Source organism: Lepidochelys olivacea (assembly GCF_965140295.1).
Source record: "Lepidochelys olivacea isolate rLepOli2 genome assembly, chromosome: 1".
NCBI lineage: Eukaryota > Metazoa > Chordata > Testudines > Cheloniidae > Lepidochelys > Lepidochelys olivacea.
In genome coordinates, this window is record NC_140411.1 from 112762507 (window position 1) to 112779367 (window position 16861).

The 16861-nt window shown below is 42.5% G+C and overlaps 1 protein-coding gene across 1 annotated transcript in view; it reads left to right on the top strand.

Annotated features, from left to right (window-relative positions):
• The first annotated feature begins 2542 nt into the window (after positions 1-2542).
• Positions 2543-16861, top strand: part of LAMP1 (lysosomal associated membrane protein 1) — a 32919-nt gene continuing 18600 nt past the window's right edge. The window contains exon 1 of the mRNA XM_084617505.1: positions 2543-2700. Coding sequence (XP_084473631.1) covers positions 2655-2700 — 46 coding nt within the window. The 5' untranslated portion in view covers positions 2543-2654. The remainder of the gene's footprint in view (positions 2701-16861) is intronic.

The following is a 16861-nucleotide window of genomic DNA, read 5'->3' on the forward strand; positions in this document are numbered from 1 at the left end:
CTGTGTCTGTCTGTATGCTGCTTTTGCCGGGGATAGAACAGGAATGGAGTCTTAGAACTTTTAGTAAGTAATCTAGCTAGGTATGTGTTAGATTATGATTTCTTTAAATGGCTGAGAAAGGAACTGTGCCGAATAGAATGACTATTCCTGTCTGTGTATCTTTTTTGTAACTTAAGGTTTTGCCTAGAGGGATTCTCTATGTTTTGAATCTAATTACCCTGTAAGGTATCTACCATCCTGATTTTACAGAGGTGATTCCTTTACTTATATTTACTTCTATTTCTATGAAAAGTCTTCTTGTAAGAAAACTGAATGCTTTTTCATTGTTCTCAGATCCAAGGGTTTGGGTCTGTGGTCACCTATGCAAATTGGTGAGGATTTTTACCAAACCTTTCCCAGGAAGTGGGGTGCGAGGGTTGGGAGGATTTTGGGGGGAAAGATGTGTCCAAACTACATTTCCCAGTAAACCCAGTTAGAGTTTGGTGGTGGCAGTGGATATTCCAAGGGCAAAGGATTAAATTAATTTGTACCTTGGAGAAGTTTTAACCTAAGATGGTAAAAGTAAGCTTAGGAGGTTTTCATGCAGGTCCCCACATCTGTACCCTAGAGTTCAGAGTGGGCGAGGAATCTTGACACATACAAAATAAAATCTTATTTCGGTTCCACTTATCTATGCAAAGTTCTGTTTTCAACAATGAACATCATAAAATCAAAATACAGATCTCCGCTTACAGATGCCCATCTTGACAATTGCTTATGAACGGAAATATCATCCTACTCTCCTAACTACGAAAAATTGGCTGTAGAAATGCAGTGCCAAAAATCACACAGACTTTATTAGAAAAAACACGTGAATTAATTATACCTATTTTCCATTAAGTGCTGATGAGCGTGTATGATTAACTTGTGTTTAACTTTTTTCATATTTGTTTGTTACTTGTAAACAATACAAAGAATATTTTTTAATTAACCATTACCGGCTATCTATGTTAAAGTAAGAATAATAAATGCTGAACTGCTGGTCCAAATGTAATGTTTTACTTTTTAAAAATAAATAAAATGAAAACTGTTTGTTTATTTTGTAAAAACGCCTTAATTTTTCTTACAGGTAGATTAAAAAAGAGCAAATTCACATGGTAAGGTGAAAGAGTAATTGCAGAATAATTTAATTAATACCTTTTCCATGTAAAATTACCTTTTCTATCATGGATTCATATATTACATAATATTAAATATTATTTTTGTACTATTTAATGTACAATTACAAAATAAGCTTAGAAAAATTGTTGGCCCCCGTCACACCCTTCTGAAAACATGAATGTGCTATTGGCCACAAAAGGGTTGGGGACCACTGAGTTAGTATATCTCTATATCCAAACAGCTGGGTCATGTAAAATTAAATTATGGTAGTATATGGAAAGTTCAAAAGTTATGTTGATGGAATATTGAGATATCAGAAATGTATGAAACGAACTACAGTATGAATGCTCTGTAGCTCACATTTCTAATATGCTACCTGTGACTATAAGTATTGTGTCTTTAAAAAATGTAAAGCTAGAAGGGAAAATGAAAGGCTGACAGAACTAAGCGGGCTCAGTTAAAAATTGTGATTTTTCCATAGTTTCCAATCTGTGGTGGTTTTGTTTTTATAAAGCAGAATCAATTTTTAAAATAAACCTTGACTTTCTCCTGACTTTTGGGAGCTGGGGCAAACCTTCTCTTAAAGGAGCTTTCTGGCTGAGGATGTGGCAGATAAGTTTCAGCTTTAACTTCAGGTTAAATATTAGTTTTTCCCTTCTTAGCCCTAGGGTTAGTCAATAATCAGGTCCTTGCAGGTTGTTTCCCATAAGAAGAGACACCTTTGAAGTCCACTACTCTTGTGATAGCACCTGGTTTACCTACAAGGAATGTACCTAAGAGCCTGTCTCCCCAGGCCCCAAACAGGAGCCTACGGTCCTCGCGCCAAATGCCCCTGGCGCCCCTCCAGCCTCGCCTCGCGGTCGCTCAGCCTCGCGCACGTGGTTTTCTAACCGACGTCTTCGCCCCCCGCTGCTCCGAGGCAGGTATAACCCGCCCCGCCCCCCCGGAGGGCACCCTCACCGCGCAGGCGCGGGCCAGCCCGGCCGGGGCCCCCTATTGTTTCCACGGCCTGACTCCACCAAGGAGCTGAACTGCTCCCTGAGGGCGCCCCCGGCCTCACTCCCGGCCTCACTCCCGGCCCCGAGAAGCCGGCTGGGCCGGGTTATGGTCTAGCCACCTGCGACCGGAGCTACGAGCCCGGGGCGGTTTTAGTCCGGCCGCGGCAAGGGTTGCAGGGGCCCGGGCGGAACTCAGCTGGCGGGCGGGGGACGCCGGATGTGTCGGTCCCACCCTTCCAGCAACGCCCGCCCCGCCTCTGCGGAGGTCCCTGGCCAGCCTAGGAAGCCGGCCAAGACCGAAGGGGGGGGAGGAGGGCCTCTTCCCCGCCATCTCGTATCCTCTCGCGATAGTCTCCCCGCCCCCTCTCTTTGGCGGCCGAATCACGTGACGCCATGAGCGGTTGCGTCAGCAGTCATATGACCGGGCGAAGTTCGGCGGGGGGAGGGGGTGTCTCTCGTGCCCGGCAGCAGGGGTAGCTGTAGTGCGGAGTCTCTCCTGCCCGACGCGGCTCCCTCATGGCGCGGATCGGCTGCGGGCTGCCCCTGGCCGCTGTGCTGCTCGGTAAGAGGCGTCGGGCCCGGCCGCGCCGCTTCACCCCCGGGAGGGGCCCCGATCTTCGGTCCGTGGCGGAGGCGGTCGCGGTTCGCCGGCGGGGCCTTGCCCCGCCTTTCCCGGCTGCGCAGCCCGGCGCGGGCAGCTGGTGGCTAGGCAGGGGCTCCGGGCCCGCCCCGCGCTGGGGCCGCGGCCTGGGGCTGGCCTGTGACAGGTGGACGCGTCGGGCCGCGGCGCTGTGTCCTCGCCAGCGGCTGCCCAGAGCGGGGCCGGGCTGTGGCAAGCGGCGGCGCAGGCAGCGAGTAGCGCAGCCTGCCTCGGGGTGGGGGGCGGTCAGCGCCTTGTCCAAACCCGTCCCGTTTCCTTCAGCCCCCGTGGAGCCCTGAGCGAGCAAATCCGCCCTCCGGCGCTGCCGTGGGGGCTGGAGAGGGGCTTGTGGCGTCAGGCCAGAGGAGTTTGGGCTGGATGCGGGGCTCTCTTCCTGCTCCGCACTGAAAATCTCTCTTGCTCTGATCTTGCTTCCCTCTGCTGTGTTCTATTTTAATGTTGTAACTTTAAACTTGTTCGGGTTCAGGTTTCTTGGAAAGATGCTTAACCTTGTGTGGTGTTCTTGGATTTGCCAGATAAACGTACACTACAGTTTAAGGGCAAGCTTCTTTCCTAAGGCTGAGTGGAGGGTGAGTCCTCAATGGACCCTGTCCCTGGAGGCTAGGCATACCAGGTGGAACCCCTGATACCCTCTCCCATCTCCTTTGTGTTCCCCGGGGCCAGGAAATGAGAGGCCGAGGCACAAACTTGGAAGCGATGTAGCAATACCCAGCAGAGCTCCCCTGCATGAGAGAAATTCTTTGGTCATACACAGTCAGATTACAGCCTTTTATGTTGTTTGGCCCTTAGATGTCTTAAAATCAAATATCTAGAGAACTTGACTGCACTACAAAGTTCTACTGCCTGAATATGGCTGTGAACCATTAAGTTAAATGACATGGTGTTGACAACTTTAATGGTCAGTGTAGATAGGACACATATAGTCAATGTTGTGTTTGTAACACATTCAGAGCATCACCAATGCATTGATATCTGGCTGATTCTGCAGACTGATGAAACAGTAGCTCTCAGGTGTAGTGAACTTTCCCATTCATTTTAGGGGCTTGTTGTCTAATGTGACTATTTTAAATGACAACATTAGCTCCCTGCTGAGTATGTTCAGCAGAAATAGGGGAGGGTGCAGTGGGAATAGAACTAAACTTCCATCCCTCAAATGTAGTTGCTACTGCTGAAATGTGGAGGGAAAACTTGCAGGGAGAGTAAAACTGAAATCAGTATCACTAAGTAAAGGATCCTCTATTGGATTTGGGGAAGCAGTGAAAGGAATGGGTTTGTGAGGGCAATGTAGCCTAATTTTGGCTTTCCTGATGCATGTTGTAAGTGCTCCTTTCACCTAATTCCAGTCTAAGGTGCAACTTTGAACCTTGCCAGTGATGTATTGGCTCTCAGTTCTTGCATTGGATGTACTGATTAAACATGGTAATCTACCAGTTACTTGCTGGAAAGCACTAACTCACGAGGGCAATTGAGGAGATGTGCATAATCCAGTTTAAAAGGCCAGTAAATACTTTTCAGACACAATAGATGCAAGAACAATGTCATTAATCTATTTGTTTTTCTTTATAATGTGCATTGGTCATACTGGGGGACAAGACAGGGATTCAGAGTGGTAATCGTGTTAGTCTGAATCAGGAAAAATAACAAGGAGTCCTTGTGGCACCTTAGAGACTAATAAATTTATTTGGGCATAAGTTTTCATGGGTTAGAACCCACTTCATCAGATGCATGGAGTGAAAATACAGGAGCAGGTATAAATACATGAAAGGATGGGGGTTGCTTTACCAAGTGTGAGGTCAGTCTAACGAGAAATCAATTAACAGCAGGACACCAAGGGAGGAAAAATAACTTTCGAGGTGTTAAGAGAGTGGCCCATTACAGACAGTTGACAAGAAGGTGTGAGTAACAGTAGGGAAGAGTTAGTATTGGGGAAATTAAGTTTAGGTTTTGTAATGACCCAACCACTCCCAGTCTCTATTCAGGCCTAATCTGATGGTATCCAGTTTGTTAGGCTAGAAAGCTATTATCATAGGTTCATAACTGTACAGAGGGGCTGGATACCAACACTGTAGAAGTCTGGTGTTTGAAAACCCATATCTGAATCTTGCAGCTTTGGGTTTTTTTGAAAACTTAAGTTGCGGGGAGCTTGTATGTGAATGTTTCAGATCAACTTTGTACTGTTGCTAATCTTATCTTCACTGGTGGCTTGTTGAAGCATGCTGTTCTTGACATACAGATCCTGTATAGTTTACAATGTCCCCTAATATATCAAATCTTGATGAGCCATTCAGAGTGGACTTCTGTAGTTTTTCTGGGCTTCTGAAGAAACAGGGTTCTGGGACAATGCACAGTGAAAACTCTTGAAGGTGTAATAAAGTGCAAATGCTAAGTGGATCCTGTAATCCTCCTCGTCCAACTGAGATGTGCTTCCTAGATTTCTGTTCAAAGCCATGTGAGTTGTGGAGTTAAGGGTTTGGCCTTTGACCAAATGGCCTTACTAAATTTTCATGGGATGCATGGCATTGGTTACAAGTAGCACTACATGGTCTGCTCGTGAGCTAACTTGGTAAAAACTGTTTTGATTGAGATGCTAATGCCAGGAGCTGAAACTAAACCACTGAGGGCATGTCTACCTGGCATGTTGGAGTAAGCCATCCAACCCAGGTCAACAGACCAGTGTTAATGGGGCTTGCTCTAGAGCTTTACACTACGACTCTTGCTCTGAAGCTTAGGGGTAGGGTTGGGCTTAAGAGCCTCAGCCCCAGCCCAAGCTGCAACTTGAAAGTACTGTCTATGTGGCTGGTTTTAGAGCACTAGCCTGATCTCTCGACCCAGGTATGACCCGAGATGCCTCAGGTAGCCCACAATGAAAATGCCAAGGTCAGGGCATGCTGCTAAAAGGAGAGCAGATTCTGCCAAAACTGGTGGTTAACACTGTAGCTAGTCACCAACCAGCCACAAATTGCTCCTGACCCCCCACGCTGTATTATCAAGAAACAAAGCAAAATAAATCACACAGCCCCCTTTATTGCATTCCAGTTATCTGGCTCCCAATCAGCAAGTAACACCAAAGACTGGCTGTACAGGGTCAGACCAGAGGTCCATCTAGCTCAATATCCAGTCTTCCAACAGTGGCCAATGCCAGGTGCCCCAGAGGGAATGAACAGAACAGGTAATCATCAAATGATCCATCCCCTGTCACCTATTCCCAGCTTCTGGCAAACAGAGGCTAGGGACACATCCCTTCCCATCCTGGCTAATAGCCATTGATGGACCTATCCTCCATGAATTTATCTAGTTCTTTTTTGAACCCTGTTATAGTCTTGGCCTTCACAACATCATAATGTCCAGTAAGGTGAGGAGTTATTTAAAACTCTACTTACTACACAAAATGTTCTTCTTATCCCCAAAGGGCCATCCACATTACCAGATCAGTACTAATCTGGATCTTACCCAAAATATGCTGCCAGCCAATCCTTTGGTATCTAAAATTAAAGGTTTTATTATAAAACAAAGAGAAGAGTTGTTAAATAGTCAAAACAACAGGGTGGATTTGATTTAAATCACTAGTCAGGAAGACTCGATTTAATCATGGATTTCTACATAAAAGTGCATTCTTGTTGGTTGTTATAACCTTAATACACATTCTTCACAACTCAGATATAGGTCTAATTTTTAGAAGGTATACACACTATAAATTTTTTAAGTGATTTATTTTGACAACTTTTTAGATGAGTTTTACAGCTATATCAGAAAATGAATGATTGGTTATTTCATTTATCAGAGGTAATTGGAGCAGATATTTATGAAGTCATTGGGAGGTGAACTATCTCCAATTCAACAGGTTAATCATTAATATTTGGAGGATTTTCTTGCCATCCTATATGAGGAGGAGAACATCATCAGACAGACATTTAAATTTTTATTTAACTAAAACAACGTTATGTATTGTGGATTTTTTTCTTCAACAGCAAACATATAATTTAATAAAGCAAGCATATGAATTTTTGAATTTAGTTAAACATTCAGGTTTTTTAAAATCAGGTTTGTTTTTGTAAAAATTGTTTTAACTAAAAAAAATGAAATATTAACACGCCCCCCCCCCAATTAACTCGACTATGTCAGCCACATCAACATGAGAAACTTAAAATATTGGCTTCTGCAGCTAACTCAGTCGTCTTCACCTTCATTTTCTTGTTTGTTCATAATTTGGAAAAGAAAAGCAAGCTTTCCTGCTTTTTCAGATCCCACATGATTTCTCAATTTGGAATGAATTAGTCCAAAGGAAGAAAATATTCTTTCTACACCGGCAGAAAAAGCTACTGCAGTTAAGAATGAGATTATCACTTCAACAGTCTCTAAATCCAAGTGCTTAAGTAACTTCCACCAGTTCACTGGTGTTGCCTTTCTTTAAAACATCATCAGCAAACATATATTTCTTGAATGGTTCTTATTCCCAAACTGGGTCTCTTTTACAGCCTGCTACCATTATAGGTTTTCCCTTCTAGCGAACGAATCGTATGGTAGATCTCAAATCAATAAAGGCTACACTCAGAAAGACCTCAGGACTTCTGGAAAATGCTGCTCAAACAGTTTCACTTCTGTTTCTACTGCCTGTCCTTCCCTTCTCACATTTATCGCCAGACTACTTCTCCTTGTCCAGATCTATTTCACCCCCAACAATCTTCTGTTCATTGAACTTTTGGAAACTTTGCACTTTTAGAGAGAGATAAGGGATTGACTCTGTGTACACAAATTTGCAGAGGACAATAGGGTATGGTCTCTTATTTCTCACCTCTATATATTTATTTTAAAAACATTTTTGATGTTATCTATGATATCTGAAGACACAAATCCACAGTTTGAGAACTGCAAAACCAAGCATCTCTGATGGTATCTTCTAGACTGAGCACTGAGTCCCATTTGGTAGATAGATTAACCTAAATCTATACAGAAGCCCCTGGAATCCCATAAGATTTGGATACCTAATTCATGAACTATTAGGTTTTGTAAATGTGTTCTTTCTTAAACATTACATAAATATATTCTCTCTTACTATAGAATTAGAATTTATAATCCCTATTTCACAATGAGATTTCTTTGAGCTATAATGTATCTTAATTAAAACTATCTTTTGATCAGTTTTTTCCTCAAAGCATTTTATCTAAAAAAATCCAATTTACATTTTTATTTTTTTAAATCATTGATTTTTATCCACCCTGCAAAGCAGTCAGATACGTACATATGACATCAGAGTTCGTAGCAGCACTGGTGAGTTTGCTGGCTCTTTGAAACACATCCACATGGATGGGTCTGTCAGTCCTTTGTTAAAGCTTCAGTTTGTAGAGAAGTTACTCCAGAGGTGAGAAGCAGGATAGAACACACAATGGAGAAGATGGCAGCTGCTTGTTTTTTATATCCTTGCCATGTGGCTTATACATTGTCCCAAACACAAGCTCACATGGGCATGGAAAAGCATTTGGAGTCCATGTCTACAGACATGTTCCTACATGTTGTCCAGCTGACGCATAGGTGTAACCCCTGCCTTTTTTCAATGAGCTCATTGTACAGCTGATTGTCCTTCATGGGCCATTAAGCAGGCTAGATACTGCTGATGTCAATCTGTCTGGGAGCGTCCCCCAGAAACACAGCACAAGTTTGATATACAAATATACCACACATAATCAGGTTTATATGTATTGAGTTATGAATATCCTATTTAGCCAATCATAACTTTTCCAGTGATGCCTTACATGGCATATCTTGTATGATTCATTGCAATTTTGTAATACTGATAGCAATAATATTATAAATGGTCACCTATATTCCATACAGTGTCACACTGGGCTTGGAGGCTTGCTGTAAAATGCTGCATAGATGTACCCTGAAAAGACACAATGCATAAAATTGTAGAAAAGTTACCTTGCTAGAGAGGCAACTAGCATTTTTTTCAGCTAAGCTATATGCCCATATTTTGATGGGATTATGGCTGTTTCTGGTACTAAAGATGCACACTTTTCCAGTAGCTATTTTCATTTTAACTACTGTCAGCTGTATTTTTTCCTACCAGGTCACATATAATTATTTTTAAATGATCAGTAGATTCAGAGATGGGTGTCGTGACCAATTCTGCTTAAGCATGTAAAAGAGTCCACTGCCAACCATAAAACCACAAAGCTTAGTACCACTTTTAAAACCTATCTGAATGCTTCATTGCACTATCTTTATACTGATTTGTACGTGTATTTCAAACTACTCTTTTATTCATTTGGTTAGACTTTGGTATGCCAAACATGATATTTATACCATACATTTTTTGTGCTTTTGCATAGTACCTTGGAGGCATGTCTGTAGTTGAAATAGCCTTGGTTGTGGTGTGGATCACAAGCTGAGCATAATTGTATTTTTATTTTTTTTCTCCTTTGCTCAGCTTTTCTACCCTTCATTGGCAATGAATAACGTAGTACCAGGTAGTATGGACAGCCTAATTTTTAATGAAAATTTAACAAGTGTAGTAGCACTCCTTCCCTTTGGTCCTAGAACATATATCATATTTGCAGCTGAAACATTCCACAATCTGTTTCAGAGTAGCAGCCTGGACAAGAGTATCCGCAAAAAGAAAAGGAGGACTTGTGGCACCTTAAAGACTAACAAATTTATTTGTGCCACAAGTCCTCCTTTTCTTATTCCACAATCGGTAATGCATAAGAAACAGACAATCTTTGGCATTCAGGCTTGGGCGTGGCAATCTGCATTTTCATCAAGTGGAAGAAAAATAATTAAGGGTATTAAAATTCAGTTCATTTCTAGGTTGGTCAGATGGCCCTTTCTAAACAGCCATCTTGAAAAGAGCACTTACACAGGAAGTGAACTGCAAATATGTTCTGTGTGGGAAGGCATGCACAATTTCTGTATGAAGGCTGAAGGTGCACCAGATTGTTTTGTTTAGATTAGAATGTGAAGATGGTTCACTGAACCAGTTTGCTCTGCACCTCTTCTGTTATCTGTTTTTTTCTGAGGAGACGTTTCTGTTGAGTTCACTATCAGCCCTGAGTCTGAGGGTATTCCCCCACCCCATCCCAAAGAAACAATGTTATTGTGGGCTATCAACCGGACAAACATTTTTCATTATTTTTCTGCTCTTTTAGAGAGAGAACCCTGGTTTAAACTCTTGAGTCGAAACTTTTTAAGTTTCTGATACCAAATGGAACTTGATGTAACTTCACAATGACTTGTCAAACCACACAGGCAGCTGCTAAATGGCCTTTTTCTTGTTTTATTTAAGCTGGAAATGTTGAGTGAGACATTGTAGGAGACTTTGACCTTGTCTTTATAGTGAACTTGAGAGCTAAGAATCTACGTAAATATTTTCCCGCATAACTGATCTGAAACATTTATTACACTAACATGCTTGAAAATCACGAGTCAAAATTAAAAATGGAATCCTTTGTAAAACTTGCACTGCATGTTGCTATTCCGCATGAATTCTGCCCTGCCTCTGTGGCGAGACTACATTTCTTTAGCTCTATATGGAATATGATGTAGCCCTTTCTGCTTTTTTACCTTTTGGCTAATAGTTCGGTTACCTTAGGGTAAAACACTTTTTTGGAGAGTATTTACGCTAGCCTTTACAAACCTGTTAACTACCGAGAGCAAATTGGCTATCAGTTAACTCATGGTGGAAGTCTAATATAGACTGCTAATTATTGGTATCTTTATCTAACACAACTGTGAAAAGTATAGCATAAAAAAACCCTACATTCAATATTCTGTTCACATTTAATATATGCTGTATCACTTCCAATTGAGTTTGGAAGACCAAATACCTATTCGCATCAGTATACCACTTAGGATTTCACAGTTACTCATCCTTCCTCAGGAGGGAAGCCTGACCAGGCTGGGTGCTGCAGCAAATTCTCTTGTTCTCCTGGAATAAGGGGAATCTTTCAGAGTGGGGTTTTTTCAAACTTCCTCTGACTCTTTAGGTTCATCTACAGCAGAGAGGAAAAAATGTTGCCGCAGCTGCAATGACTGCAAACTACTTCTGTGTCTGAACAAAGCTTGCACCTGCACTGGCCCTCTGCATTCTCTGTAACGCCAGTGAACGGGTAGTGATCAATGGCTCCATGTCTAGTTGGCAGCCGGTATCAAGTGGAGTGCCCCAAGGGTTGGTCCTGGGGCCGGTTTTGTTCAATATCTTCATAAATGATCTGGAGGATGGTGTAGATTGCACTCTAAGCAAATTTGCGGATGATACTAAACTGGGAGGAGTGGTAGATACGCTGGAGGGGAGGGATAGGATACAGAAGGACCTAGACAAATTGGAGGATTGGGCCAAAAGAAATGTGATGAGGTTCAATAAGGATAAGTGCAGGGTCCTGCACTTAGGATGGAAGAATCCAATGCACCGCTACAGACTAGGGACCGAATGGCTAGGCAGCAGTTCTGCAGAAAAGGACCTAGGGGTGACAGTGGACGAGAAGCTGGATATGAGTCAGCAGTGTGCCCTTGTTGCCAAGAAGGCCAATGGCATTTTGGGATGTATAAGTAGGGGCATAGCGAGCAGATCGAGGGACGTGATCGTTCCCCTCTATTCGACATTGGTGAGGCCTCATCTGGAGTAGTGTGTCCAGTTTTGGGCCCCACACTTCGAGAAGGATGTGGATAAATTGGAGAGGGTCCAGTGGAGGGCAACAAAAATGATTAGGGGTCTGGAACACATGACTTACGAGGAGAGGCTGAGGGAGCTGGGATTGTTTAGCCTGCAGAAGAGAAGAATGAGGGGGGATTTGATAGCTGCTTTCAACTACCTGAAAGGGGGTTCCAAAGAGGATGGCTCTAGACTGTTCTCAATGGTAGCAGATGACAGAACGAGGAGTAATGGTCTCAAGTTGCAGTGGGGGAGATTTAGATTGGATATTAGGAAAAACTTTTTCACTAAGAGGGTGGTGAAACACTGGAATGCGTTACCTAGGGAGGTGGTAGAATCTCCTTCCTTAGAGGTTTTTAAGGTCAGGCTTGACAAAGCCCTGGCTGGGATGATTTAACTGGGAATTGGTCCTGCTTTGAGCAGGGGGTTGGACTAGATGACCTTCAGGGGTCCCTTCCAACCCTGATATTCTATGATTCTATGACTGGAACAGGTGTTGCAGCTGCACCGGTGCAGCTGGTCTCTCCCTCCCACTCCTGGTTCTAATTGGGTCCGAAGGCAGTCGACGTTAGTCTACTCTTGGCTCTACCGTTGCTGTTCCCTGCTGTCCTTCTTGTGTTCTTCCCCCCCCCACCCCCAAAAAAAAGGTGGGGAGAGTTAGACTCATAACTTCATGTATGCTTGTATTGATTCTAACTTACATGTCAGAAAACATCAAACCTAACCGGGAACTGTGCTGTTCTCATCTCCTGAGAAACAGGAGAGTTAACAAATGCACATTAAACACCTGCTTAAAATAAACCTTGCTGTTTGATGTCCCATGATCCAGGTACTGCTGTTCTCTCGCATAGCTCTCTTCTCTCTCCTCAGTCCTCTAACAAAGGGCTTGTACTGGATGTGCCCCTGGGATGCTATTACGGGGGGAGGGATTTGGAGGACCTGGAATGAATTCCTCTAGGGGGAGCTCTTCTCTCAACTCTGGTCTGGACCACTCCCCTGTCTGGATGTAGGAGGAAACGTTAAAGAAGCTGTTAATTCAGCTGTAAAACAGGGCCTTAGGCTGCAGGCTCTAGTCAGCCATTGAAGTGACTGTGGGTTGCAGGCTCTAACCCACAACCAGAAGTACAATAAGACAGACAAACACCTGAAATATTTAGACAAAAATCAAACCAAATTCCTTATCTCCTTGGAGCACTGTTCTACCAGTAAGCACCACACCACTTGGGGATATGCCGATGGACCACAGTCTGTCTGACAGAAGGTGCAGGGTACTTCCTGCTATGCTCAAGCCATAGTATCTGCATACACAGCTCTTTCACGGTGGAAAACAAATGTTAACAGATCCAAATAACATACTGCCAATTATCCACCAACTCCAGAGAGCTGTACAGAAGTTATAGGACAGGCACCAACTTGCACAGGTTGTGTTGTGGCAAGTATTGTGTGTGCAGTGCCTTCATTTGCACACAGACGGGGTTTATGGTTATGGCATGCTGAACCATTGCAAGGTCATAGTATTCTGGCAATGTTTAGCTACGCTACTCTGAAATAGTGCCTTTTCCATAGCATAAAGACCTTAAGTGACACCTGTAACAGGACTTTCATACTGTAGTGAAACAGATTACAATGTGAGTTTTGAGTTGAGGTGGATTCTGGTGGCTAATCCCCTTCCTCCCCCACCAAAAGCATAAAACTACTAGGGGGAAACCCCAGCTGCGCAGACTATGTGAATTCAAGATAAACAAAACTACATATCCTGAACTCTAGTTCTTTTTTTAAAAACTAATCTGCTGGCTTGAGATCTCTAGAATCATGGAACAACCTTAATAATGAAACTGCAGCAGCAGAGTAAATCATTAACTCCTGCAGGCAGCAATCTGGACAGTTTTCTTTGGGCACAGATACACGATCCAGACATCAAGATACTTTTGAACTGACCCTGGAATCTTTTTATTTAATTATTTTCTCCGGAGTCCGATCCTTGACCGTCTGGAGTCCGGACCATAACAAAAAATAATTGACTACCTATGGCATACACTGTAAACAACTGAAAACATGTTTCAACAAACATTTCAGTTTCCGTAAGCGCTAAACACTAGTTTTTTTTTCTCACTTAAAAAACCTGTTCTCTGTCAGAGGCAGGATATTGAATTTAGTGCACCCAATCTGGAAGGGTAAATCCTATGTTACTTACATCTATAAAAGGTTGTAATATTTGAAGCTTTCTCTGAGAGTGGAGAAAAGGGCAATCCTGACATTCTGTTTTAGCATCAAGGGAAAGATACTTAGCAGTGAGAAGTTACACAACTAATATTGTTTCTCCTAGTGAATTGCCTGGTGGTCTGTGTGTCTTCACATGATTATTTTGTATTTAACAGGGAACTGAAATGGTAACTAGTAACATAATACTCCACCATTGTGTTAACTTGGAGTCATAGCATAACAAAGGCAGTTCTGAAAATAAAGGCTCCTTTAGTAAGAGATTCAACATACACATGGAAACAAAGACTTCAGGTAGAAATATAAGTTGTACTGCTTTATTCAGATAGGCAACTGGTCAACCGGTAAAGATTCACAGCTGGGCCTTCAGAAAATCATTCATATTTATCACTCGCATGTTTACCTGCATTAAGTTACAATTTCTTGAGTATTGTATTTATCTAGCTGTGGTGTAAATCAGTCTTTAAAATTACAGTGTCTTTGAATTCATTTTACATTTCTCAAAGCTGTTATCCACTTTGCTCTGTACAGTAGTAGCGGTGCAATGAAAAATATTTCCCATGGAAATCATTGGCTTCTCTTTGCTTACTGTGATAGTGATAAGGTTTCTCTTAAGCACTAGTCTCTAGAGCTATTTAATTATATACCCTGAAAGTAACCACCAACTTTATGGAACCAATGCTCTATTAGTTACAAATTGCAGCAGTCTTATTTGGAGGTGTCCGCTATTGAACTGACAGTCAGAAGGTCACATCACCAATTGCTTAAAGTAAACAGGAAAAAATAAAGGTCTGCTGAATTAGCCTGTACTACAGTAAGCACAAGCAGTGTTGTAATTGTATAGTATTCCTTAATGAGATACGTTAAGTAAGGCTCAGTTCTATAATAGAATTTCTTCCTAGCACTGACTCATTGTAGTACGTGGATGTGGATGTACGGTCCCTTCTTTGGCATTCTGACAGTTTATAAATTCTCTTACATCTTGTAGATGGGCTGAGACTGTCTCATGTTCGAAGCTGTTACAATCTGTACTGAAACTGTCCCCACAAAATCCACAAACAGCTTCTTCCTTGCAGACTCAAGGGGCTTGAGGCTGCCTTATTTTGGTTTCCTTGACTGTTTTTTTCCTAACTCCCCTCCTTTCTGACTTGTCCTTTTGGCATGTTTTGTGTTCCCCTGCCACTGATAATCTTATACATCACTCTGCCCCTTCAATGACCTAATCAGCTCCCATAGTCTTGAGCTTACACTGTCTACCCTCAACCTACTTTTGACTTCTTCCCCATGTCTATGCTTGCATATCCTTCTGGATGTCCTGTTAATTTCCTAAATTAAACCCAACAAAAGCTGAACTGTACTTTCCCTCCTAAATTAGCTTGACTCCTCACTTCGTCCATAACTCCACTGTCTTCTGTCAGTCTCGTAATGCTGTAGTTACTCTTTCCCTCTCAGTAAATCTAGTCACTTCCTAACACTTCCCGTGGGTTCTCACTGGTTAAAATGCTGATTCATGCCATGGCATGAACTCTTACAGGGGCTACAGTAAACTGCTCTTCTCCTGCAACTTTCTCCTCCTACCTTGACATCACCTAGCAACTAAAATAATCCTCTTGCCACTTTTTAGCAGTTGAGCCTCCTCCTTTTGGCCTCTCATTCCTCTTTGCTTAAAGATCAGTATCCTCATCTTTGCTAAGGTTCCACTCCTGTCTCATCTTCCACTCTTGGTTTTGAACTTTCACCTTTTGGGGCTCTCTCCTTTCATTGTTGCTTCCTTCATCTCCAACTCTGACATTCATGCCTCTCTTCACATTGCTCTCCTTTGGCCTGGAGTGACATCCTTCCAGTGTGCCAAGCCTTCTCTCTCCCTGCAATCTCATATCAAACCCCATTGCTTTCCACTGCTGGCTTCTGTTTCTGTGCCACCTGATCTTAATTCTAATAGCATCATGTTTGTTTAAAGGCTAGAATTCCAGCAGTCTGACTGCATCTCAGTGGCACCTAAATATACTGTAGATTGTCAACCCATAATTCTTCACTCTTTTCATTTGTAGCTCTCAAAGCCCTTTCCAAGTATGGGCAAACCCCAGTATCCCTGTTTTACAGATGGGCAACCTGAGGCATAATTTAAATATAGTGCTGGATCCTCGGCTAATGTAAACCTGAGCTGTTTCAGAGCGTTTAATGGAGCCACATAGAATTGGTCAACTTTTTCCCCAAAAATGCAGCTTTTTGACTAAAACTTTCATGGAAAAGCCTCCAATTTGGTCAAATCTTCCTGATTTTATTGAAAAACTGAATGTTCATTGGTTTAAAAACTCCTAGTTTTTGGGAGCCAAAAAAAATGTTTATGAAAATCAAGTAGTCCCTGGTTATGGCTTTCATTGGAAAAATGTTTCTCCCCCAAAGTTCCCTGTAAAGACACACACAATCCTATGGAAAAATTGGCACTTCTCAACCAGCTGCAGAACTGCCCTGAATTCTACCAGCTAAGGATCTGGCTTTTAATATGATAAAACCCTGGGTACTCTCTAGCAAGCTGGACCTAAATCCTGTGGCAAGACTCCTTGCTCTCTTTTAGCACTCCCATGTAGAAAACTGAAATATCTGACAGATTCCAATTTTTTTTTTTAATGGAAGCTTTTTAATTCAAGTGTGGAAACAATCCAGTATTCCTGGTTTTTAGTCAGCTTATTTGAAGCAGCCCCCAGCTTTTCAACACGTTTAACTATGAGGAGAAAAAAATCTGGTGCACAAACCTGCATCCTGGCTATTAGGGAAAGCTGGATTTGGATAGCTGGCTCTTTTGGTATTTAGGAAAGTGGGGAAGCAGTTTAGTTTTTTGGTACCCAGGAAGCTTTTGATACTGGGGGAGGCAATGGATTCCGTGTTGACTGGGTCAGAAGTGACTAAAACTCTGAAGCTGGAATTTATATGCCTCACTCTGACTTCTTTCATAGAAACATCTGGCCACACCCCAAAATTATGAACAAGCCCACTAGCTGGATGTTTCTGCTACAGTCAGCAGTTGACTAGTTAATTGGTCGTCTGGCTTCAGTGTTAAGGGCTGCATCCATTTCAGAATATCCACAATGTTGGGGAGATAATGTTGCAAATGTTACTCCAGAGGAAATTCTGTGCCACTGTGTATACAGAATTTGTGCAGAAATTAATATTGTGGATGCAGAATTTCCTTTT